This window comes from Budorcas taxicolor, chromosome 16, assembly GCF_023091745.1.
Source record: "Budorcas taxicolor isolate Tak-1 chromosome 16, Takin1.1, whole genome shotgun sequence".
NCBI lineage: Eukaryota > Metazoa > Chordata > Mammalia > Artiodactyla > Bovidae > Budorcas > Budorcas taxicolor.
The window spans coordinates 77,946,116-77,972,786 of NC_068925.1; the positions used below are offsets into that span (position 1 = coordinate 77,946,116).

The 26,671-nt window shown below is 42.8% G+C and overlaps 1 protein-coding gene across 4 annotated transcripts in view; it reads left to right on the forward strand.

Moving 5' to 3' along the window:
- The window catches only part of NEK7 (NIMA related kinase 7), a 133,627-nt gene that overhangs the window by 25,444 nt on the left and 81,512 nt on the right, over positions 1–26,671 (forward strand). For all 4 annotated transcript variants that reach the window (XM_052653725.1, XM_052653726.1, XM_052653724.1 and 1 more), the window contains exon 2: positions 24,601–24,685. In XM_052653725.1, the coding sequence (XP_052509685.1) occupies positions 24,629–24,685 (57 nt within the window). In that variant the 5' untranslated portion in view covers positions 24,601–24,628. The remainder of the gene's footprint in view (positions 1–24,600; positions 24,686–26,671) is intronic.

The following is a 26,671-nucleotide window of genomic DNA, read 5'->3' on the forward strand; positions in this document are numbered from 1 at the left end:
ACTGTGTGAAGAACAGGTGGTTGTCGTTTTATCTTGTTTTTCAGTTCAGTTCAGTTGCTCAGTCGTGTCAGACTCTGCAGCCCCATGGACTGCAGCATGCCAGGCCTCCCCGTCCATCACCAACTCCCAGAGTTTATTCATACTCATGCCCATTGAGTCGGTGATGCCATCCAGCATCTCATCCTCTGTTGTCCCCTTCTCCTCCCACCTTCAGTCTTTCCCAGCATCAAGGGCTTTTTGCAGTGACTCAGTTCTTTGCATCAGATGGCCAAAGGATTGGAGTTTCAGCTTCAGCATCAGTCCTTCCAGTGAACATTCAGGACTGATTTCCTTTAGGATGGACTGATTGGATCTCCTTGCAGTCCAAGGGACTCTCAAGAGTCTTCTCCAACACCACAGTTCAAAAGCATCAATTCTTTGGCACTTCTTTAGAGTCCAACTCTCACATCCATACATGACTACTGGAAAAACCATAGCCTTGACTAGACAGACCTTTGTTGGCAAAGTAATGTCTTTGCTTTTTAATATGCTGTCTAGGTTGGTCATAACTTTTCTTCCAAGGAGTAAGCGTCTTTTAATGTCATGCTGCAGTCACCATCTGCAGTGATTCTGAAGCCCCAAAAAATAAAGTCGGACACTGCTTCCACTGTTTCTCCATCTATTTCCCATTAAGTGATGGGACCGGATGCCATGATCTTTGTTTTCTGAATGTTGAGCTTTAAGCCAAGTTTTTCACTCTCCTCTTTCACTTTCAAGAGGCTCTTTAGTTCTTCTTCACTTTGTGCCATAAGGGTGATGTCATCTGCATATCTGAGGTTACTGATATTTCTCCTGGCAGTCTTGATTCCAGCTTGTGCTTTATCCAGCTCAGCATTTCTCATGATGTACTCTGCGTATAAGTTAAATAAGCGGGGTGACAATATACAGCCTTGTTGTACTCCTTTTCCTATTTGGAACCAGTCTGTTGTTCCATGTCCAGTTCTAACTGTTGCTTCCTGACCTGCATACAGGTTTCTCAAGAGGCAGGTCAGGTGGTCTGGTATTCCCATCTCTTTTAGAATTTTCCACAGTTTATTGTGATCCACACAGTCAAAGGCTTTGGCATAGTCAATAAAGCAGAAATAGATGTTTTTCTGGAACTCTCTTGCTTTTTTGATGATCCAGCGGATGTTGGCAATTTGATCTCTGGTTCCTCTGCCTTTTCTAAAACCAGCTTGAACATCTGGAAGTTCACGGTTCACGTATTGCTGAAGCCTGGCTTGGAGAATTTTGAGCATTACTTTACTAGTGTGTGGAATGAGTGCAATTGTGCGGTAGTTTGAGCATTCTTTGGCATTGCTTTTCTTTGGTATTGGAATGAAAGCTGACCTTTTCCAGTCCTGTGGCCACTGCTCAGTTTTCCAGATTTGCTGGCATATTGAGTGCAGCAGTTTCATAGTATCATCTTTCAGGATTTGAAATAGCTCCACTGGAATTCCGTCACCTCCACTAGCTTTGTTCGTAGTGGTGCTTCCTAAGGCCCGCTTGACTTCACATTCCAGGATGTCTGGCTCTAGGTGAGTGATCACACCATCATGGTTATGTGGGTCATTAAGATCTTTTTTGTACAGTTCTTCTGTGTATTCTTGCCACCTCTTCTTAATATCTTCTGCTTCTGTTAGGTTCATACCATTTCTGTCCTTTATTGAGCTCATCTTTGCATGAAATGTTCCCTTGGTATCTCTAATTTTCTTGAAGAGATCTCTGGTCTTCCCCATTCTATTGTTTTCCTCTATTTCTTTGCATTGATCACTGAGGAAGGCTCTCTTATCTTTCCTTGCTATTCTTTGGAACTCTGCATTCACATGGGTATATCTTTACTATTCTCCTCTGCTTTTTTCTTCTTTTCACAGCTATTTGTAAGGCCTCCTCAGACAGCCATTTTGCTTTTTGCCTTTCTTTTTCTTGGGGATGGTCTTGATCCCTGTCTCCTGTACAATGTCACGTGCCTCCATCCATAGTTCATCAGGCACTCTGTCTATCAGATCTAGTCCCTTAAATCTATTTCTCACTTCCACTGTGTAATTGTAATGGATTTGATTTAGGTCATACCTGAATGGTGGTGTGGTTTTCCCTACTTTCTTCAATTTAAGTCTGAATTTGGCAATAAGGAGTTCATGATCTGAGCCACAGTCAGCTCCCAGTCTTGTTTTTGCTGACTTTATAGAGCTTCTCCATCTTTGGCTGCAAAGAATATAATCAGTCTGATTGATTGATATATTGATCTGATATCTGATATAATCAATCGCCACTGCAGCACTGCACAGCTGCCGCTCTGTCTTACTTTTATTGTTGTTATTTAGTGGCTGTCTTGCAGGCTGGAAAGGAGTCAATACTGAGACTCGAAAGTTAAGCGGCAGAGCGACCGCCTGGACTCTACAGTCCATGGAAAGTGATCAGGTTGGCCTGAGCTGCGCCAAGGGTGCTGAAGGTGGGCGGGGAGACTCAGAGATGGAGCCAGCGCTGAGGAGGCACCAGCCCAGCAGCCTCCGTCCTCCTGCCGGGGTCCTGACCTGGAGCAGAGTAGGGGCCTGGATGGCCCCTGTTCTCACTTCGAGTTGGGTCAGAGCTCCCGAACCCAGGGCTGTCATTGGAAACAGACATTTGAGAATCTTGCTGCCTTTGGTTAATGATAACGTAATTGATTGTTGATTGTATAAACCAGTGTCTTATTCTTTGATTAGTTATGTTGAATGCACAATTGAGGGAAAAAGACACTTGCATATTTGCAGTGAGATGGACTGAGCATCCCTCTGAACCCGGAGTGAGCAGGCCCAGGACACCGACGGCTAGAGCGTCACAGGGTCAGCTGACGTTTGGTTGGACTTTCCATTGTTAATCCTGCTTTTGGTTTTTATAACCTCTGGTTAAACATTCTTTCCAGCGAACAATTTGTATACAGATCTTCGTGTGGGAACACATATCCCATGACCCACTTACAGTCCTCTTTAAACAGTCAGATGAACGTTAAGGGCTTTTAAAATGAAGTCAGATTTTATGTTTTAAGATATTTCAAAATATTTATTCTCTGGGGACCAGCCACTGAAAATTATTTTATTCATTCCTGGAGGGGCTCCGCTCAGAATAGCTACTAAGCGCTGATGATACACTTTAAAAAAATAGAAAATGTAATGACTCAGTTAAACGGCTTTGAATGTGTCTTAAGAAGTTGTTAGAATGAATAAAGAATTTGTATCATTTAAAATTTAAACTTTAGATTCCACTGATTTAAGAAAAAGAAGGGGTGAGTGTCATCGTTTCGTGTTTACTTAAATTACTTGATCCATATTGCCGTCACAGTACAAACAGACGTGTTAATTTGTTAAGAGCACAGTGCTCTATTAGTCCGGGTTCTCCAGAGAAACCGAACCAAGAGGATATGTATATAAACACGCACTGAAGTTATACCTTTCTCTGTCCATGTGGTTACCTTAATATGTAGCCTGCCACGTATCTAGCTCTGTACCCACTCACACACACATACAGATGCACACGTGTAGAGAGAGCCGTCGTGAGGAATCGGCTGGTGTGGTCACGGAGGCTTGGGTGCCCCAGGTCTGCCATCTGCAAGCTGGAGACCCAGAGGAACTGGCGATGGTGGTGTCGTATCCGAGGCCGGAGGCTGCTGTACCAGCAGCATGGGTGCTGCGAGTGGGCGGGCGAGTCTGCAGGCCCCCGCGTGCGGCGGGGCGGTCCCGGCCGGGCCGGGGCGCAGGCTCTGCAGCTCTGGGACGCCCTCCTCTCCCCGCCTGTCTGTCCTCCGCGGGCCTGGAAGGGTGGGCGATGCTCCCCCGCACTGGGGGCCGGTGTGCGTGTGGGCGGACAGGTGGCTTAACTGCGCGCTCCGACTCCAGCCTCCGCCAGAAACTCTCTCCCGGATGCTCAGAAATCATGTCCAACCGAAGACCCAGGCAGCTGTGACCCAGTCAACCCGACACATAAAATGCACCATTCCCAGCACCACCAATAATTCTTTCCTACGCGCTATTTCCGAAAGTGCTTGTCCCCTGCTTGACTCGGATGAATCCAGAAGACAGTGTTCTGATGAGAATATTACCGTAGCACCAAGTTTTCTTCCGGAGATGCATACAAGATACCCAGCGACGCTCTCGCACACCCCCAGTGCTGAGGACTGCCGTCCAAATCCACCGTGCGACCCCGGAGTGGAGGCGGGTTCCAGGCGGTCTCTGGAGGTTTCTGTCCGCTGCGGCAGACGTGGCAGACTCACAAGACCCGTCCGAATTTCAGCATGCCTCAGTCTTCCTACGTCCACTCACTGAAACTTTCTCAAAAGGCGAGCAAGCCCACTTGAACTGTCAGAGATGAGTTTTTATGCCATTAGTTTTCTTTAAGGCTTTTTGAATGACTTAGGCTTTAATAAAACCTGTGTTTATTGAGTATGCTGTTTTCTGGAATGCTAGAATTAAACTAACAAGTTTTCTAAATGAATAATTATCACTATAATTATACTTTTAGAGATTCAGCATTTTTTTTTCTGAAAGTGTTTTGTTTTCTTTCTTCCTACCATTTATTAGAAGATTGGCCCAAGAAGAGAAGAATGGTTTCTTTTTTTAAATTTTGTTTTCTTTCCAGCAAGTGGGAGTTGTCAGAATATCGACTTTTCTAAATCAGTAGAAAGTTTTTGCTGTGTTTTCTATTAGGTAAACAGTAAAGGGATAGTCATGAATTTTTTTTTTTTTAAACAATATTTACTTGGTTGCACTGGCTCAATTTGGGCAGATAGGATCTTCGCTCTTCAGTGTGGCGTGTGGAATCTTTAGTTGTGGCCTGTGAAGTCTTAGTTGTGGCATATGGGATCTTGTTCCCCAGCCAGGGGTCGAACCTGGGCCCCTCAGTTGGGAGTGGGAAGTCTTGGCCACTGGATCACCGGGGAGGTCCCAGCCATAAATTTTATGTAGTATTTTGTTTTGGGCTTCCCTGGTGGCTCAGATGGGAAAGAATCTGCCTGCAATGCAGGAGACTTGGGTTCAGTCCCTGGGTCGGGAAGATCTCCTGGAGGAGGGCATGGCTACCCACTCCAGTATTCTTGCCTGGAGAATCCCATGGACAGAGGAGCCTGGCGGGCTACAGTCCGTGGGGTCACAAAGAGTCAGATATGACTGAGCAACTAACATGCATGCATACAGTGCTTTTTAGGCTTAGAGGGGTGTGGTGCCTTTGATATTATTTTATTTGGTGTATCCCTTAGTATCTTTTATATTTTTAACGTGTTTAGAAACAAGTCGTAACAGACATCAAGTTTAACAGAGATTACTTCTGTTTTAACTCAGTGGATTTAGTTCAGTCGCTCAGTAGTGTCTGACTCTTTGCGACCCCATGAATCGCAGCACGCCAGGCCTCCCTGTCCATCACCATCTCCCGGAGTTCACTCAGACTCGAGTCCGTGAGGCCATCCAGCCATCTCATCCTCGGTCGTCCCCTTCTCCTCCTGCCCCCAATCCCTCCCAGCATCAGTCTTTTCTAATGAGTCAACTCTTCGCATGAGGTGGCCAAAGTACTGGAGCTTCAGCTTTAGCATCATTCCTTCCAAAGAAATCCCAGGACTGATCTCCTTCAGAATGGACTGGTTGGATCTCCTTGCAGTCCAAGGGACTCTCAAGAATCTTCTCCAACACCACAGTTCAAAAGCATCAATTCTTTGGTGCTCAGCCTTCTTCACAGTCCAACTCTCACATCCATACATGACCACTGGAAAAACCATAGCCTTGACTAGATGGACGTTAGTTGGCAAAGTAATGTCTCTGCTTTTGAATATGCTATCTAGGTTGGTCATAACTTTCCTTCCAAGGAGTAAGCGTCTTTTAATTTCATGGCTGCAGTCACCATCTGCAGTGATTTTGGAGCCCCCCAAAATAAAGTCTGCCACTGTTTCCACTGTTTCCCCATCTATTTCCCATGACGCGATGGGACCAGATGCCATGATCTTAGTTTTCTGAATGTTAAACTCATTAAATGTTGAGTTGTTGCGATTCCTAGTTTTTAGGTTGTAACTCTTGTGGTCTGTGATGTACAGACTATGGTTTATTGTATGTTATTTTATTAATCTCTGGGGTTTTAGTGGAAGAGGGTTGTATCTCCATTGTGGTAGGGGGGGAGTAGCAGAAGTGAGTCCTACCAGAATTAACCCTGTGGGGCAGCCACACAATAGTTCAGTCTGCGGTGGTGGTGCTTACTTGTACCCGACTCTTAGTGACCCCATGGACCCTGCCCGGCTCCTCTGTCCATGGGTTTCTCCAGGCAAGAACACTGGAGGGTGTTGCCATTTCCTTCTCCAGGGGATCTTCCCGACCCGGAGATCGAACCCGTGTCTCCTGCATTGGCAGGTGGTTCTTTATCACTGAGCCACCAGGGAAGTTCGGTTTTAACTTTAGTATAAATGTAATAGGTCTGTATCCTGTTTTATCTCATTGATTGACTTTATTCCTTTGATAAACCCAGAGTATGTAGTGGAGTGCTTAGTGGAGTGGGCAGGCTCCAAGGTTACCGGAGAGGGTTTCAGATTAAAAGGGCCAATGTAGTATTTCCCAGGTACTGGATGTTCACTGAGCCAAAGTGTGACAGACATGTGCTTTAGCTCAGGGGTGGGCAGACTATGGCCTGTGGCCAAATGTGGCCCCAGCTGGTTGTCCTGAATGAGGTTACACGAGAACACTGCCCCCTATTGCTTGGTGGATGGTCCATGGCGGCTTTGCTATCAGGGTTCAGTGACTGATACCAGCTTATGAACCTGGACATGTTTGCTTTCTGGCCCTTCGCTGAACAAGGGTGCCAGTCCCTGCTTTAGATCATCAGACTTAAGTGACTGAATTCCTTCACAGAATCCTTCATTAGTATGCTATGAAATTGGCCGCCACTGAAAAAAAAAGCCTCTGTCTTTCTTGTTCAGTTCAGTTCAGTCGCTCAGTCATGCCCGACTCTTTGCGACCCCATGGACTGCAGCATGCTAGGCCTCCCTGTCCATCACCAACTCCAGGAGTTAACTCAGACTCATGTCCATCGCGTCAGTGATGCCATCCAGCCATCTCGTGCTCTGTTGTCCCCTTCTCCTACCTTCGGTTTTTGGGCACGGCTTTTTTATGCTTCCGTCTCTCCTGTGTCTGAATCTCACCCTGTTGATACTCTGCTGGGAGAGGGCAAGTGGCCCTGGCAGGCACGGTGTCTGCTCGGGGCTGTGTGAGCCTTGAGGAAGTAGCAGGACTGGGTGGTGCACCTGCCCTCCTGGGCCACAGACAGGGAATGGGGGAAGGTCACCCTGAAGCTTCGTTTCAGAGTGCAGCAGAGACTAGACTGGTGTGAGGCCCTGCCGGTTGGGAGTCATCAGCCTGGGAGAGCCCTTTGTTCAGCAGGGCTTTTAATAACCCGCGTGGCAGTGCAGAGAACAGCGTGGTTTAGCTTCAGCCCGGAGCTGAAATGTCACGTCTGAGGACACCTGGTTACAATCATCCGCCTCAGGCCTCCGGGCTGCTGACTCTCCCTGGCTGAATGTGGAAAGTCAGAGGTGCTTGCGCCAGGCCTCCTTCCAGACCAGAAATAGCTCAGGCGTGGCCTCAGCAGTGCTGCAGTCCGCGTTGGCCGCCCCAGCACACGCAGGAGCTGGGTGTTCACACGCATCAGTTTTCCTGCTCAGGTTCTGGTGTCCTCGGGAGCACGAACCAATGCGGCCTCCACCTCTGTTCACTCGGAGGGCTGCCTGGGTGCCCCGGGAACCTGGCGTTCCCCTGCCAGTCTCAGGGAAGGTGCCGAAATCTGTGTGGAGGCTCCATGCTCAGGAAGGTGTGATCTTGAGCTGGACGCCGATGATGGTCGCACCTCTGGAGCGCGGTGTGCACTCCTTGCCCCCCACCTTCCCTGGCACCTGCTCACCAGGGGTCTCACTGGAATAGCCTCCCAGGCAGTCTCCGCTGGGAATGTCTCGCTGGGATGGTTCCACCAGGCTGGTCTGGCCGGGAGTCTTGGGGGCCTGGGTGGTGGAGGGGAGCGGTATTCTCCCCAGTCTCCCTCCTAGCTAATGTCACTCTCTCGTCAGGAGGGAAGAGAGGGTGAAGGAAAAAAACAGAAACAAAAATTTGTTGCGAAAAAATCTTGCAGCTGCTTCTGGTTTTGAGCTAGACTCGCCACATTTGAACCACAAGTGCTTTTAGAATAAAATAATATGAAGTTTGCATGCCTTCACACATTGCATTTATAATCATTTCTCTCCCCGCCATTGATTTCCAAAGTCCATTTAGGCTCTCAGAGATGGTAATCCTTGTGTGAAATTGAAGAGGAGAGTGAAAAAGTTGGCTTAAAGCTCAACATTCAGAAAACGAAGATCATGGCATCTGGTTCCATCACTTCATGGGAAATAGATGGGGAAACAGTGGAAACAGTGTCAGACTTTCTTTTTGGGGGCTTCAGAATCACTGCAGATGGTGACTGCAGCTATGAAATTAAAAGACGCTTACTCCTTGGAAGAAAAGTTATGACCAACCTAGATAGCATATTCAAAAGCAGAGACATTACTTTGCCAACAAAAGTCCATCTAGTCAAGGCTATGGTTTTTCCAGTGGTCATGTATGGATGTGAGAATTGGACTGTGAAGAAGGCTGAGCGCCAAAGAATTGATGCTTTTGAACTGTGGTGTTGGAGAAGACTCTTGAGAGTCCCTTGGACTGCAAGGAGATCCAACCAGTCCATTCTGAAGGAGATCAGTCCTGGGATTTCTTTGGAAGGAATGATGCTAAAGCTGAAGCTCCAGTACTTTGGCCACCTCATGCGAAGAGTTGACTCATTGGAAAAGACTCTGATGCTGGGAGGGATTGGGGGCAGGAGGAGAAGGGAACGACCGAGGATGAGATGGCTGGATGGCATCACCGACTCGATGGCTTTGAGTCTGAGTGAACTCCGGGAGTTGGTGATGGACAGGGGGGCCTGACGTGCTGCGATTCATGGGGTCGCAAAGAGTTGGACACGACTGAGCAACTGAACTGAACTGAACTGAATTGAAATAGATGACGCGGTGTGCGCCCGCATCCACGCTGGAGCACCTGCGGGTCAGCTTATTGCAGTTCATGTTCGTCCGGGGCTGCACCTCATGAGCCTGGTTTCTGGAGCCATGATCCTGGGGCATCAGTTGCTCTCATGGTTATTTTGGGGGGCACATGTGTTGCGTGATACAAAGAGAGTAAAAACTTGGCATCTTCTAACAGAAACAGTTGACTGGGAGTGAAGGTCTCCCCAACGTGACCCAAGTCCAGCTCCTCCTGCGCTGGAGGAGGTTGGAGAAGCCACACAGGACACCCCAGCACTCGGGGACCTCGCTGCCCGGGGGCAGCAGAAGGGTGTGCCGTGCTTCCGTCTCCACCGAGAATGGGGTTCCTGTTCGCTCGGCCACTCTTGCTGTGCTTCTGAGCCCGAGAGCCCTGTCCGGGGAGTGGGGACCACAGTGAGGGCCGCTGAGGACTGCGGCCCCCATTCCCGGAACACTTCCCCATCAGGACAGGCCTGCAGCTGAAAGGATGGGAGGGCCGCCCGCGCCCCATCCCTGGGTCCGGGAAAAGCAGGATTGGTGCAGCCTAGACCAGGCCTCGCTGCCTCACTGGCCTCCCTTCTTCCCACGCCTCCCTCATCCTTGCTCTTCCCTCTCTCCTGATTTCCTTCCCCGAGCCTTTCTTTCTCAGAGGTCCTCTCCAGGAATGCAGCGGTGGGTGCACCCTGGCGACCCATCCAGGGCTCAAGAGAGGAGCGCACGTCTTAGCCCTGACCGGTCGCTGTGCTGAACCCACAGAAAGGAAGATGCATGATGGCTCTTAGGCTCAACAGCTTAGACATACTTACTTGTTATTTTAAAAATCAAACTCAGATTTTCATTTGTAAGTATGGTCTGACATGACTCTTCCAAACATTGTAATTTAGGGAATTAGATCCTAATACATGGTTTTGAAACCAATGGATGATCTGTTTAGATCTGTTTTAAATAGGGAGGGGGAAGACATTCAGAAGAGACTTCTGTGTGTGCTGAGAGGTGTTTATGTTCCTTCTAATTTCACTTAAAAAAGGCAAACATACAATAATAACATGTTAACAACAGAAATCCACCTGAGAGAGTCTGGAGCTTCTACTGGGGTCACTCTACCCTGCTCCGTCCACCACCCCCACCTCCCTCCCCTCCCCAGATCACTGGTCAGTGTCCTGGAATAACCACACCACCCCCCAACCCCCTTTTCTTTCTGTTTGGGTCCAATTTAGACTCACACAGAGGAGCGTGAGCTGACTGTCTGCTGTGTCTGACGCAGCCCGGTTGGTGCGCCCGGCCTGCGGGGCAGGTTTGGTGGCCAGAGAGCTGGTCACCCCAGCTGCAGTGATGCCCCGGACACCAGGGCAAAGTGGGACATAGCCTGTTAGGTTCTAACACCGTGTAGTTCACAAACCAAGTCGTGCACCGTCCTTCTCTGTGTACCTTTTATGTATATTGTTCAGCGGAGAGATGCAGGTCCCACTCCAGACTGATCGGCTGGAATCAGGGGCCGGGAATCAGGGCGGTGGGCCAGACAGCTGAACAGCAGCAACAGCACAGACCTGGTAGCCAGCCATGGCTGAGAACTGATTCACAGGCTGCATTCAGGACTGGTTCTGTTCAGAACGGGCTGTTAGAAAGTAAGTCTCATTTAGGTTTAAGCAACTCTTTGCTGCATCAATGCATAATTAAGAAGTGAAGGTAATGTGTTTACTCACAACCTACACTGCACATTTTCTGACTTCGTCTTGTGTATCCTTGAGCACCGCCTTGGGTTTGAATTAATCCAGCCTCTACTGAATGGTGGTGTGTGGAGCCTGTTGCTTATTAGATTTGCTGAACTAGGGAAAAAGTAGCAAGTAAAAAGATGACTTACTGGAGTATTTCTTTTTCTTTAGAGACATTACTTTTTTTTTTTTTTTTTTAATGTTAGCAGTATGAAATAGCAAAGATCCTAGGAAGAAGAAACTTAATTTTTTTCAGGTTTGATATATTTATTCAGAGGGTGAGTCAACTGGAATGAAGCGTTTTTTAGCATTATGAAATCCAGTGTCAGAAAACCTTTTTCCTTGCAGTTCTATTACAGTTTTATAATCCTGAAGAGTTTCTTTCATCTGGAGGTTCTCATGCACTCAGGTGTTTTGCGTGATCTCCGATGTGATCGGCAGTAAAGACTTCGGTGCAGTGGTAGCTGTGATCATAAACCTCTGACATCATATTTTATAATGGATTTAGGAGAGAGGAGGAGGAAGGGAAGGGGGTAAAAATTTGAGGACTGACTTAGTTAGGGATGTGTGTTATCTTATTTTACAAAGACACAATTTTGGACTTGCTGAAAACAAACCAGAAAATTATCCTAGATAATACATTTGAAGACATTTACTTTTTGGCATTTTTGAATTCTAATCGCATGCTCTACTGTCTTTTGCAGTTGAAGGTTAAAAATGTAACTTTAGTATCAGAATTAAATAATAAGGTAGAATCAAAGTATTCGGTCACAGACAGCTTGTTTTCATTAAATTCATTGGGAAGTGACTTCTAGTAAACCCAGCAACACTGATTTCAGTAACTCAGTGGCTGTGAGAAGTGATTAGTTGGCTGACGTGTGCTCATTACGTTTTTGGTTCTTTGGTCCCTTGATTAATCTCAGGATTCTGTTTCATGTGCTACAGAGTTTGTATATAAAATGCTTCTGTCTCACACATGGATGTATATTAGGGACGAAGATAAGATCAAACCAGCAGGTGTCACAAGAACCATAATGAAAACGTTGGCCCTGATTATCTCAACCTTTGTTTTGTTACTTTTCAGTGATTCCTTACCAAAAAACAACGTTAAAATGATTTTTCAGTGGACATTTCTCTGCCTTCTCGTGTCGAGCCCTTCTTTTCAGATGTTTTAGGGAGCATGTTTGAAGTGTAGCAGTGGCTCTAAAAATATTTAGTTCAGAGAAGGACATATTTACCGAGTGTACTGAACTTTTCTTCTTTTCACTTTCTTGAAAAAAAGTTCACCGTAAATTACTCCATATCCAGAAAGTTTATATTTTACTACTTAAACATATCTCTGGCTGGCTGTGTTCTACTTTTTTCCATATTTCACTCCTATTGACTAGTCAGCAAGCGTATGCATTTTATAGGAGTAGGAATAGGAATTCATAAACAAACTGTCCTCATACTGGGCTCAGTTGTTCAGTGTGAAAATACAGCACTTACATTCTTTCACACCCTATTATCTATTTTATTTTAGGCCAGTTCTGAGTCATTGAATAATCATGGGACAGTAATGTCTGCCTTTCCAGAAAAGCGAAAGGTTCAACACATTTCTGTTTGCCATAATTTTTATTAGAAATTCTATCTCTTATTTCCTTGTTTCCCACATGATGACTTGACAGAAATACAAATCCTGTAGGCAAATACGATACCCTGTCTTTTGCGATGATCTCCCTAGAGTAAACAAAGAATGAATGAGGAAGGAGCCACTCACTGAGACCGCAGGGAGTTGTGCGGAACGCAGACTGATAGCAGGTACTGTTTTCTTACTTCTCAGCATACCAGATAAAGACCTTCTGTTTTGCAAGCAGCTTTATTAAAATCTTAACGTTACCCAGGTAATCTCTTTGCTAGATATTTACCTGTGTGAAGTGAAAACCTATTGTGAACCGGTACACAGATGTTTACAATGGCTTTATTTGTAACTTCCCAGAACTGGAAAACAAGACTACTTAGAGAATGGATAAGCAAACAGAAAGACTGAGCAGACTGCGTGCAGCGGCACAGATGCGTCTCAGGGACACTGGGCTGAGCAGAGGAGGCCCAGCTCGGAGGACTGTGTTCTGGGTGGCTCCATCCGCACGCTCTCCTGGTAAAGGGAAAAGGAACGGACAGAATACAGATGAGCGGTTGCCAGGAATAGGGGGCGCGTTTGACTGTGAAGGGACACAGAGAATTGTATGGGCCGACAGACCTCATTTTGTTTCTGGTGGCAGTTAACAAGGCTAAATTTGTCAAAATGTATGAAAATCTTGCAGGAAAATGGAGATTTTCCTGTATATAAATTATACTACAATTAAAAAAGTGCTAACATAAGTTTTAGACAAGATATATAGACTAGCAAGGTAAAGATAGTGTTAATTTGTACCTTTCTCTTTCCCAGACATTCTAAGAGGAACCTCAAAGCGCTTTATCTCCCCGTAGCCTTCTGTTCATGCGGCGGTTTTCACGTGTTCAGCCCTACTGTCACTTTTATCTGTTGGCTCATGCTGATAACACTTACTTAAATGTCTGCCAAATGTCTGCCGTCGCATTTATGATTGCTTCCTGCGTCTTCTGCCTTCTCTCCGAGAGAGCTTTCATTCTGTCTGTCCCGTGCTGGTTTTTGTCTTGTGGTCTTGTTTGCTAGAGTGCCTGATTATTTTTTGTTACCTGTCTGAAATTATATGCTTAAGATTGATAGTAGAAGCGATTTGAAGCCTGAGATAATCTCTCTTTCCAGGGCATGCTTCCAGGTGTTTCTGCCAGGTGCCTGGGGGTTTAGCTCTGTGTGTGCCTGCGTGCTCAGTCGCTCAGTCGTGTCCGGCTCTGCGACCCCGTGGACTGCCGCCCACCAGGCTCCTCCGTCCATGGCATTCTCCAGGCGAGAGTACTCGAGTGGGTGGCCATTCCCTCCTCCAGGGGATCTTCCCGACCCTGGGATCGAACCCCTGTCTCCCGAATTACAGGCGGGTTCTTTATCCCTGAGCCGCCTGGGAAGCCCATTCTCTCAGAGACGACCTCAGTCCAGTTTCGGGGGATGTAATGCCCTGAAGGTCGTCCCAGCCCACTGGCGGGGGTGTCGCCAAGGCCTGGTGGGGAGCTGTGACTGCACTGTTGCAGGGGTGGGGAGTGCTCTGCAGCCCCAGGGCTCAGTGGGGAGTGCCCAGATAGTAGACCCCCATCTCTGGGTTTTCCTCCACCCTTCAGGTACTGGTCCTTTAACTCTTCCCTGTTTCCAAACTGTGATGCTTTATAGTAGATTAAAAAGCATTTGTATAACTAACTGTCCTCCTGGGGGTAGGGGGTTGTCTGAATTGTCCTTTTGCCATTATGGAAGTGGAGTTTGCCTGTATTATTTTTTATACCCATACATGTAATTCAAATGTGCTTTAAAAAAGAGAACAACAACTGTTGAGATACTTCTGTAACTTGCTATTTTTGATTTAATATATTATGAATTAATATTAGAATTATAGATGACTATCTATTCACTGTATGTTTAATTCCATGCCGGGTATCGAGGGGGTGCAGTGACATATAGAATAGACAATTTCCTACCCTCATCTGGCTGATACTTTGGTGAGATAGTTAGCTTACACAAGTGCATGATTATCTGATTGTCAGTGATAAAAACAGTATACTTTGAGTACACCTAACACGGAAATTCGGAGAAGGCAATGGCACCCCACTCCAGCACTCTTGCCTGGAAAATCCCGTGGACGGAGGAGCCTGGTGGGCTGCAGTCCATGGGGTCGCTAAGAGTTGGACACGACTGAGCGACTTCACTTTCACTTTTCACTTTCATGCATTGGAGAAGGAAATGGCCACTCACTCCAGTGTTCTTGCCTGGAGAATCCCAGGGGCGGGGGGAGCCTCGTGGGCTGCCGTCTGTGGGGTCGCACAGAGTCGGACACGACTGAATCGACTTAGCAGCAGCAGCAGCAGCAGCAACATGGAAGTTGTCTCTGAATCTTGCTTTTTCGTTTCACATTGTATTGGGTACATCTTTAACTATCACTGCAATTTTTATAAACGTTTGGTCAGTCTAGGGTTCCATTTTCTGTATTTACTATAATTTATTGAGACATTTTCTTATTGTTGGACCATTATGTTGTTCATAGTTTTCCTTTTTGATAAATGTCTTTTAATATACATTCTTGTATGTAATCCAGAATTCAGTCACTGATTTATTTCTTTAGGACTGAGTTGTGGGATTAAGAGTACTGAGTAAAAGGGTATGAATGATTATTAATGTTTATTTCTGTTTTGCTTTCTAGAAAGGTTATTACATATATGTAAGCATTACATGTAATTTAAAAATATGTGTCATTTTGAAAGGTTAGCAATTGCATACTTTGTCATTGTTTAAATTTGTATTTCTTTATCAGTAATATTCAACATGTTTTATATTTATTTCTAATGTCATTTCTTTGTGCCTATAAACTATACACAATGTTAAGATAGGACATTCTGCTTTATGAATGAAACTGTAGTGTTCGATTTAAAACTAGAATTAGATCTTCTACTTTTTTTTCCCCAGTGCTATTATTTTATTATTTATACTTGGATTGCAAGTTTTAACTTGCCTTTGTTGAGAATACTTTTTTAAAAGTTCTGTAATGAGTAGCAGGAAGTAACTTCTGAAGTCTTTAGTAAAATGCAAAGTATATGTTAGTTAGAGAAGGAACCATATAATTGATCATTGTTTATCTTAAGTCTCTCTTCAGATTGCTGCTACATAGTTTAATATTTAGGATTTTGTACTAGGTCTACATTGGTTGCAGAGAACCTGGGTAGTATGATGAAACTGTCAAAATATGTGTGTGGAAACAGAAGCAGAAAGATTTTTAATGAACAGAACCAATACATATCCATTATTATGATTTGGATTTACTAAAGCTTTAAGTTAGAAATTGAAAGATTGCAAGATTGGCCTTTATGTCTTCATTGTTAGGTAATTTTTGTTGCAGAATGAAGGAAATATTTTTCTTTAGCTCAGCATTCTTTAACTATAATTACCTTTTTAAAATTTAATGGCTAGTTAGGTTTTTTGACCAACATCATGATCACAAGTAAAATTCACTAAATGATTTTCTTACAAATATATATTTAAGTCTCATCTTTTTATATTCTATTACATATGTTTCAGTACTATATTTTACAGTTGACAAAAAGTCAGGTTTGTGTTTTGAAATGTATGATTTTTAAGTCAGTATCTGTAAAAATTAAAAAATTTTAAAGGTGAAATTCATTGAGGATGTCTGCAGATAATAAAGATTCTCATTTTGTTGAAGATTTTGTCTAAGGTGAATATATTAACTGAAGGTATTTATTTCAAGTATTATGCAGAAAAAAGTATATAGTTAGCATGATTTAATTTCCTTTTAACTGTCTCAGGGCTTTGTATTTAACACATTTATTAAAATATGGGAACTAGGAAAGGTATTGTTTTCACTTAGGGAATGGTGCTGTAAGTGTTTCAGTGTTTAAATTAAGATGGCCATATCATACTGTGTCCCTGAGGGCTGTATTATTTATTATTTATTATATATATAGTATTTTGATTTTTAATAATTTTCTTACCAGGGTCATGTGAATTACAAAATTTCAGTTCACTGGCAGACACAACTGCATAAAAATAGTTTGTCACTCAGCTTTTATATCTTGAGATTCAGATTCCTAATTTTGTAGTTTTCTTTTCTGCAAAATACGTGACTACACACAAGAATATGGGAAGATTGTTTTACTTTAATGTGTACTGAGGTTGTGGATCTACATGAAAATATTTGTAGTATTTAAACATCTATTTATGAGAGAAACTCTCAACGAAGATGGTATAGAGGAAATACACCTCAACATAATAAAAGCCATAATGACAGCCCGAAGCTTCCTTCATACTCACTGATGAGAATCTGAAAGCTTTTCCTCTGAGATCAGGGATAAGATAATGCCCACTCTACCCACTTCTGTTTAGCACAATATTGGAAATGCTAGGCACTGCCATCAGACCCAGGAAAAGAAATACAAGCACCCAGACTGGAAGGGAAGAAGCAATAGGTTACATGATATTGTATATAAAAAACCCTAAAATTCTCCACCCCAAAATTATTAGAACTAATAAATGAATTCAGTAAGGTTGCGGGATACAAGATTAATATCCAGAAGTTTATTGCATTTCTGTGCACTAATAATGAAACTATCTTTAGAAAGAGAAATCATGAAAATCCATGTACAACGCCATCAAAAAGAAAAAAATACTTAGGAATAAATTTAAGCAGGTGAGAGACCTATACTTTGAAAAGTATAAAATATTGATGAAAAAAATGGAAGATGATACAAATAGATGGGAAGATATACCATATTCATGAGTTGGAAGAATTAATATTGTTAAAATGTCCATACTACCCAAAGCAATATATACAGATCTAATTCAATTCCTATTCAAAATACCCATGACACTTTTCACAGAATTAGAACAAATAATTTTAAAATTAGTGTGGAACCACAACAAAAACTGGGATAAATAAAACAGACATTAATGCTGTTAAAACAAGATTTAGTATTACTACACTACCTAAAGTTGGCTTCCCTGGTTGATCAGACTGCAAAGAATCTGCCTGCCAATGCAGGAGACCCAGCTTTGATCCTTGGGTCTGGAAGATCCCCCTGGAGAAGGGAATGGCAACCTACTCCAGTATACTTGCCTGGCAAATCCCATGGACAGAGAAGCCTGGCAAGCTACAGTCCATGAGGTTACACAGAGTTGGACATGACTGAGTGACTAACACTTTCACACAAAAGACCCCCAAATAGCCAAAGCATTCTTGAGAAAAAAGCACAAAGCTGGAAGTATCATGCTGTCTGATTTCAGACTATGCTATAAAGTTACAGTAATCAAAACAGTATGGAACTGGGACAGAAATATACACATAAATCAGTGGACTAGAGTAGGAAGCCCAGAAATAAACCCGTGCTTATATGGTCAGTTACTCTATAACAAAGGAGACGAGAATGTACAATAAGGGAGGGACAGTCTCTTTTAATATATGGTGTTGCAAACACTGGTCAGCTATATGTAAATGAATAATATTAGAAATTTTTCTTATCAATATACAAAAATAAAATAGATTAAAGACCTCAATGTAAGGACTGAAACCGTAAAAGTCTTAGAAGGAAGCAGAGGCAGTGTGTTCTTTGACACTGATCTTAGCAATATAGTTTTTGATCTATCTCCTCCAGTGAGAGAAACAAAAGCAAAAAGAAATAAATGGACCCTAAACAAATTTAAAAGCTTTTGCACAGAGAATGAAATCAAAATGAAAAGAGCCTACTGAATGGGAGAAAATATTTGCAAATGACATGTCTGATAAGGGGTTAATCTCCAAAAATATATAAAGAACTCACACAACTCAGTATAAATTTTAAAAATGAGCAAAAGACCTGAATAGAGTGATGATGTGAAAGGTAAGTGGGCTGGGGGAGGTCTGGCCCTACTTTGGAGAGGATTTTTAGCATAGAGACAGCAAGCACAGAGGCCCTGAAGCCAGGGAGGACGCCAGCGGTTTCAGGGACAGAAGAGGGGTTTGTGTTGATGGAAGGGAGTTAATGAGAGAGACTGGGATGACCTGCTGTGGGAGGGGTGGCTGGAGATGATTTACAGGGAGGGCCCTGCAGTATTTGGCAGGTAGTTGGGACTTTAACCCAAGAGCAATGGGAGCATCATGAGTTGATTTGTGTTTTTCAAATATCACTGCGAAGAGAATAGTGGAGAAAGAGAGGCCACTTCATAGGATATGAAGGTAATCCCTGGCAGAGATACAGAGATACCTCGTAGGGTTGTATTACTAGCGCTAGAGGAGCATGGAAAAATTTCAGATTTCTTTTAGAAATAGAGCAAATGGTACTTCCTGATGTGTTGGAGTGGGGAGCAAAGAGATGATGGAAAGGGAACAGTCAGGATGAATTCTAGGTTTTTGACTAGACCAGAGCTTCGGAAAGTGTGGTCTGTCCACTTTGGCGGACCGTGGGGGTTTGGAATTGGGTGGGGTCCTTGAGGTTCATTCTTGTGGTCTGCACAAAGGATTTTTGTAATACTAAGACATTATTTGATACAAAGAGCTGACTCATTGGAAAAGACTGGGAAAGGTTGAGGGCAGGTGGAGAAGGGGCTGACAGAGGATGGGATGTTGGATGGCATCAGTGAATCAATGGACATGAGTTGAGGAAACTCTGGGAGATGGTGAAGGACAGGGAAGCCTGGCATGCTGCAGTCCATGGGGTCGCAAAGAGTTGGACACGACTCAGCGACTAAACAACAAACAAGTTTGTAAAAGCACGGATGCCTTAGCTTAAACTGGTGCAGCAGTACCAAACTGCTAGTCCTTGTCTTATCTACCTGTATAAAATTGTAATAAAAAAGACGAGTTTCCTTTTAACCTGTATTTGATGAAGCAGTTAGAGAGTATTATTTTTGATCACATTTCAACCTTCGAGCACAAGTCCTTTAATCTGCGTGGTGCAGCGGGAGGGCGACATGAAGCCCCGTGGCAGCAGATGGAGTTGCGTCGAGGACGCGCATCTCTGCAGTTGTTGGACTGGCCAGCTCAGGTTTTCACCGGACACTGTTTTCACTTGAGACAAAAACAGACACTCAAACTTGGGACTTCTGTAGACGTTTTCCTGTCATTTAAGGGAAAACAAGTGATATTATTTGTTCCTCATGGTGAAATTTGAACTTCTAAAGTGAAGGTTGGAATTTTGGAAAAATTATATTCATCACTCTGACCTTGACATCTTCTTGGTACTTGAAGATTTCTGATGAGATGAGTGGTGACACTATTGAGTGTGTTTATGAATGCTGTATAGTGAAATGGTCAGCATTCAGTGGATCTGTGTAACTCAAGGAGCTAAAGTTTTCCAGGTGACATGCACGGATGTTGTAAGATCATGCATGAATAGAGGATCTATTTAGAGGGCAAGAGAGCCCGTTAGACTTTCACATCAGAGTACAAAAGTTCACTGATAAGTTTTGAGAGTCCATGTTGCAGTTAACCTTTACAAATCTGCCACTTGTCAAGTTTGATGTAGTGTTAAAGAAGAATATCCACAGTGGGTATGAAAAAACACCTCTGTTTTCTGGCTATATATCTGTGTAAGACCAGATTTTAAAAAATACTCCTCAGCCAAGACAACACATCTCAACAACTTGAATGTAGAAGCTGCTTCTTTTCTGAAGATAAGACGTTAAAGAAATTAACAAAATGTAAACCAGTGCTTCTCTTCTAGCTAGTGTTTGCAAAGATAGCTGTTTTTCATAAAAGTATGTTATAGTCATGTAATAATTTATTGCTGTTATTTGTAAATGAATTAGTATGTATTTTAAACTTTTCTCCATTTTGATTTCTAATATGAGAAATAGGGATATTTATGACCCACGTGAGCAAAAAATGGGGTCTTTGGGGTTCTCAGATAAAGAGGTCCTGAGATGCAGAAATTTGAGAGGTTTGGGCTGGATCAGCTGAGTAGGTGGTGATAATATAAGGAGAGAAAGATGATTAAAGAACTTAGCAACTTTTTTTTTTTTTAGAAATGGCAGATGGAATATTCTGTTCAAAAACTGTGAAGATACTAGGTGGTCATTTGGATATTGGTGTTTGTGGTTCAGAACTCAGAACAGATGAGATAAATTTCAGAGTAATCATAGATGGATAGCAATCAAGTCATGGGACTGGAAAGGATGACCTGAAAGAATGTAGGTTTTAAAAAAAAAAACAAGAAGATTCACATCATACAGCACTTGGACATAAATGTTAGATTGGAAAAAGAACTCAGAAAAAGGAGTGATTATATGAGAGTCCATGGGGCACAGAACATTTCCAGAAAATGAGATAGTTGTGTTGAATGCTGGTTGAGGTCAAGTCAGAGGACCTTGGTGAGGGCCCTTATCATCTCCTGTCTGGATTGTTACTGTCGCTTCTTGACAAGTCTGTCTTGTGGTTGTGAGCCCCTCTCTGTCATACGGCAGGAAAGATTGTATTTCAGAAAGGGCACTTCCCTCTCTTAGCTGCTTGAAACACGGCATTAGCTCTCTGATAGCAGTTGAATAAAGGGGGTATCATAAAAGTTAGCCTTAGTTCCCCCAGCTATCTCTCACCGCTTGCCAATTTTAATTTTACTTACATGATGTTGTGCTCTGCTTTTGGATATTTTGATGTGTTTTCCTTTCCCCAGACTTCCTGTCTTCTTGCCTCATCTAACCTGTGTGAGTGTCTCCTTCTTATTTAAAACCCAGTTCAGGAAGCATCTTCTTTGGGCAGCCTTTTTTGATGGAAGACTGGTTGCCAGATTTGTTGAACTGGGTCATAATTTTACTCACCATTGATTTTAGACTTATTAAACTGTAGCAGTTATTACTTGATGTTTGGATAGCGATACATTCATTCATTTATTCAGTAAATATTCGCTCAGCACTCATTGTGTGTCAAGCATTGGCCTAAGCACTGTGAACAGAGCTGTGGACAGCAAACACAGGTCCCTGCAGCATGGAACTCACAACTAGAAGACCGAATGTGTGTTTCACATTTATACATTGAGTGTCTTTATTTATGAGGGGGTTACCTGGAAGATGATATGTGAGCATATATGGCCTTTGAAAATATGGTAATATTAGATCAGCACGTAAACACTGCTACTTTCTTTTTCAACAGAAGCAGTTAGAATCGAGAGACACCTGGACCCATGTTAGATATTATGCAAAGAAAATTTTTTTGCTCCTTGTTCATTGTATTACCAGGTTTATGTGCAGTATGAGAATTTCACTCAGGCTTTCCTTTACTAAGCAGGGGCTGTTTGTCTGGGATGGTGTGGGAGCTGATTTCCCAGTGATGCAGACTGCTAGTCACTTCTAAGATTTCTTTGAATTATATGTTTCTTTTTTTGTGTTTTATTTATTTTTTTCATTTTGCCTTCTTTTCTTCATAATTTTATTTGCTTAGGCATTGCACACATCAGGAGGTATGATGAAACCCACTTTGTTATAATCTAGCTCATTTCTCATAGCATCTTCTTACAGTTAGGCAAGCTGTGGGCTATTAAAATATGCTGCACAAGGAAAGTGTTTTGTGACTAAATAAGTTAAATGTAAATGAAGTTTTTTGTTTGTTTCCTTTTTTAGCTGCTGGCCTGCTTGGATCCTTTAGTGTGCTAGTATTCACTGTGATCCTCTAAGAGAGCTTCATATAGCAAGTAGTATTTCACAGAGGTTTCAGACCAGGAGGCCTTTTTTTTTTTTCATGGATTGTCTCATGTAAATTGTATGGGGCACTAGATGTGAAATACTGGTTTTAATGATGTAGATTTATTTTTTAAATTTCAAAAGTCTTTATTCTGATGTCACCTTGCTTTAAAAAATGAAAATATCTTGATGTTCTGAAATGTGCAGTTTTGAGCAATAATCTGTCCTGCATTAGAATAATAGCAATAAGTTGTAAGACACCATCTTGGATGTGTAGTTGGCCTGTAATAGTTTTCCTTTTCCTAAGCTGGAGATACTGTTTAATTTATATTACCTTTTGCAAAAGTGTCCTTGTTGCTTATACACATTTTAAATAATCAGTGTAGCCTTAATGTATAGCCTTAAATAATTGTTTCTTGATTGTTTAGTGATTCAGATTTCACACTAAAAGGTATTCTAATTCATTACCAGGATTCTAATTCTCCTTCCCTCTTCTTCCTCCTTGAATCCAACACTATATAAACTTGAATCCAACAATACATAAATAGGATTATATATTATGACTAAATAGGGGTTCATCCCAGAAATATTGGCTGAACAGTTGCCAAAATAAATGTTCAAAATTCAAAATAAATGAGCCACCAAAATTCAGCATTTAAAAAAAGTGTTTAATCAGTTCAGACACAGAAGAATTTGACAAAAACCTAACATCTATTCTTTATAAAATCTTCCAGCAAAGTGAAAATAGAAGGGCACTATCTCATCCTGATAAATTAGGGCATTTATAAAATGCCCATCTTACATTATACTTAATGGTAGATGACTGAATGCCTTCATCCTCAGATAGGAACAAGAAAAGGATGTCTTTGATTCTGTTCATTGTACTGGCAGTTCTAGCCATTGCAATAAGACAAGAATCTACAAAAAAAATCTACTTGAACCATTAAGTGAGCTTAGCAGGTTTGTAAGATAAAGGGTCAATATACAGAAATCAGTTGTATTTCTGTACACTATCAGAAAGTTGAAATAAAAACACTTATAGTATCAAGGTATACTTAGGAAATAGCCTGAAAAAAAATATGGGAAAGACCAGTTTGTTAAGTGAAAACCATTCTTGAAAGAAATTAAACCTATTAATAAGATATCCTATGTTTATGGGTTTGAAGACCCAGTGTTATTAAAATGAAAAGGCTCTCCAGATTGATCTATAGAGTTCTTGTAATCCTAATCAAAATCCCAGTAGTTTTTTTTTTTTTAAGTAGAAATAAATAGGCTGGTTCTAAACTTTATATTAAAATCAGAAATATGATTAGGCATATATCTAGACTTTATAATAAAACTACACCAGACATTAGTATATAGTATATATACGTGCAGTCATTTGATATATGTTGAGGCTGGTATAGTGTAGTGAGACGTGGGAAGATAAAGGATAATCTTTGCAGTAAATTATTTGAAGTCAGTTGGATAGCCATGTGGAAGAATAAGCTGAATATTGACTTTACCTTACATTGTACAAAACTTTAATTCCAGGCCAATTGCAGGTAGGAATATGAAAGAGCAATAAAGCTTACGTTGGAAGATAATGTGTGTGAATATACAATAGGAAAATTATTCTTAAATATTTAAGCATTTTGTATACAAAAGCATTAACGGTAGTAAAGGAAAAGATTGGTTAATTAGAACTTGTTAAATTTCAAAAGTTAACAAGTTAATTAAAAGATGCCATTGGGAAGGTTTTTAAAAGACAAGTCACGGGATGGGAAAAATATTTACAATACAAATGCCCCATGTCTAGAGCCTTTTTACAGGTTTTTAAAGGATATAATGAAGTGAAAATGTGTTTTAGTTTCTCTATCTGTTGATCCTAATGGACCCTAGTTTTTTAACCCACAGATTTTAGTTATAAAATTACAGTTATGAAGAGCCTAAAGATTCTTGGTGTTGTGTAGAATCAGAAGTGGACACAGGTGTTTGCTGTGTTGCGTTTCTAGCTCAGTTCTTAAGCCTTGTGCAGGACTTGGCGTATGGTCTTCAGCTTGTGTTTACTGAATTAATGGATGGACGCCTTATAATCACAAGGAAGGTCTGCATAAGTCCTCATAGGAGGACTGGGCTTCTAAACATAGGCCTGGAAATCACAGGAAGCAGTTCAGTTGGACCTGAAGAGCACAAGTGCTAACGTCTGTGGAGTGTGAGATGAGGTGCGATTTGGGAATCTAAAGCATTGCTCATGACTACAGGAAACTTTCCATGGTGATTGTCTTCTCATGTTGGGGAGGGAGTGGGGGAACCTCTGTGATCTGTAAAACATAATGGAGAAGAGAGGATTTCATCGCATAAAACAGGATTTTCTAAGCAGGAAATGCTGCTTTTGAGAAAATGAGTTGAGACAATGACTGTTTGTGTTAGCCAAACAGTGCTTGGATTTAGCAAATGGCAGGTGAGAGTAGGGAATGTCTTAATGGCCATTTTTGAAGCATTGGGCTCATCTCAAGTGTGAATTGTGTTATGGTAATGATTGCATTATTTAAAGTTTGACTCAACATTTTTTGCAGAGTTCAGAAGTTCCTGTTGCTTCAGACAATGGATGAGCAATCACAAGGAATGCAAGGGCCACCTGTTCCTCAGTTCCAGCCACAGGTAACTTGTTCTGATAAAGGCTGCCTTGAGACTGTGTGTGTGTGTGTGTGTGTATATGTGTGCATGAGCATGCGCGCTCACAAGTGGATACAGGTAAAGTGAGGAAGGAAGCAGAACCTGTACAGTTCCTTTAGCGATAAGGTGCTGAACATGCTGATTATGAGTTTCCAAGCTTAAATCAGAATTGTTTCCAATATAAAATACTGTTTTAGAATATTTAGTTCTCATGGACATATAATTAAAAACAAAAAATGGAGGCAGCTGTAGCTTTGACTTGAATGAGCTGCAGGTTTGGGAGCTCCTGTTGGGCTCGGGGAGGAGCAGAGGCGAGGCGGTCCCTGTGTTCAGCCTGTCTCCGCCTCAGCCTGGGGTCCCGCATTGCCCACAGCGCCGTCTTCACTGTGGCTTTTCTCATCCTCTCTGACCAGCAGTGTGTTTCTCCTGTTACGTATTAGCTCGTTCTTTTGTACCATAGGGTGAAGCTAAAGGAAGGTTTCGGCAGAAGGTGTACACACACTATTGAAATGAATTACTTACTGTGCTGATTGCCTGTGGACGCTCGCCCTGAAGCCCCAGCGTATGATGACATGTCTGAAATCACGTTCACCCCTGCACAGCTGTCGTTCATAAATTCCGTGTTTCTCAGTTTGGTGTTGGAGGCCTTGTACAATGCCCCAGGTTTACTCTGCTAGCCTTGTTCCAGCTCTGCTTGACAGTCATTCTAGAAATGAAGAATCCATAGGTTTTCTTTCGTGGTGTTTTTGGTGTTGGTATGAGAGTGAAGGTGGCCTCATAGAGTGAGTTTGGAAGTGTTCCTTCCTCTGCAGATTTTTGGAATAGTTTCAGGTGTTAACTCATCTCCAAATATTTGGTAGAATTTGCTTGCGAGGTCACCTGGTCCTGGACTTCTGATCGTAGGAAGTTTTAAAATCGCAGATTCAGTTTCAGTACTTTGCGATTGGTCTTTTACAGATGTGCATTGCAGTGAGTGAGATGAGTTTGGGAGGCTTGGGTTTGCACAGCTGCTTCCTCAGAGAGGTGTGCACTGTGAATTTCCAGGCAGGGTTAGTGTTTTCCAAACTTACTTGACTGTGGACTGTTTTGTAAGCACATCTGTTGGCTTCTGTCAGAATCCGTGTCTGTGAGGCATAGCCCAGGAAATACTGCTGTCTTTTCTGTGAAGAATCGATGCTTTTGAACTGTGGTGTTGGAGAAGACTCTTGAGAGTCCTTTGGACTGCAAGGAAATCCAACCAGTACATCCTAAAGGAGATCAGCCCTGGGTGTTCATGGGAAGGACTGATGCTGAAGCTGAAACTCCAGTACTTTGGCTACCTGATACGAAGAGCTGACTCATTTGAAAAGACCCTGATTCTGGGAAAGATTGAGGGCAGGAGGAGAAGGGGACAACAAAGGATGAGATGGCTGGATGGCATCACCGACTCAATGGACATGAGTTTGGGTGAACTCTGGGAGTTGGTGATGGACAGGGAGGCCTGGCGTGCTGTGGTCCATGGGGTCACAGAGAGTCAGACACGCCTGAGTGCCTGAGCTGAACTCTCTGCCTGTGTGACTACTCATCTTGCCTGACCCCTCTTCTCCCTCTCCAGAGTTTGAAATCTGCCCACCCTGCAAGGACTGTCTAAAATGCTCTCTCCACTGTGAAGCTTTTTCTGATTTTGTGAATGTCATACTTTTTCTTGGAGCCCTGATGGTGCACCCTTGGTAACATCTCTTCTGGTGTTTCTGAGCCCTGTGTCACTTCCCATGGACATGAAAACTCATCTTTCCCATCGGGTTAGGATAGGAAGCCTCTCTCCACACCTTGAGGGTCTGTGCTTTGTCCTGCTCTCTCTGGGTGCACTGTGGCGCTACGGTCCCTCACCGCTGGCAGGCAGGCGAGCGTGTGTCCGCTGGCCCTGCACCTGGTTGAGCTTTATGTCGCTCCCTCTGTTACGCTTGTCTGAATTCTCTGTACTGTATTCAC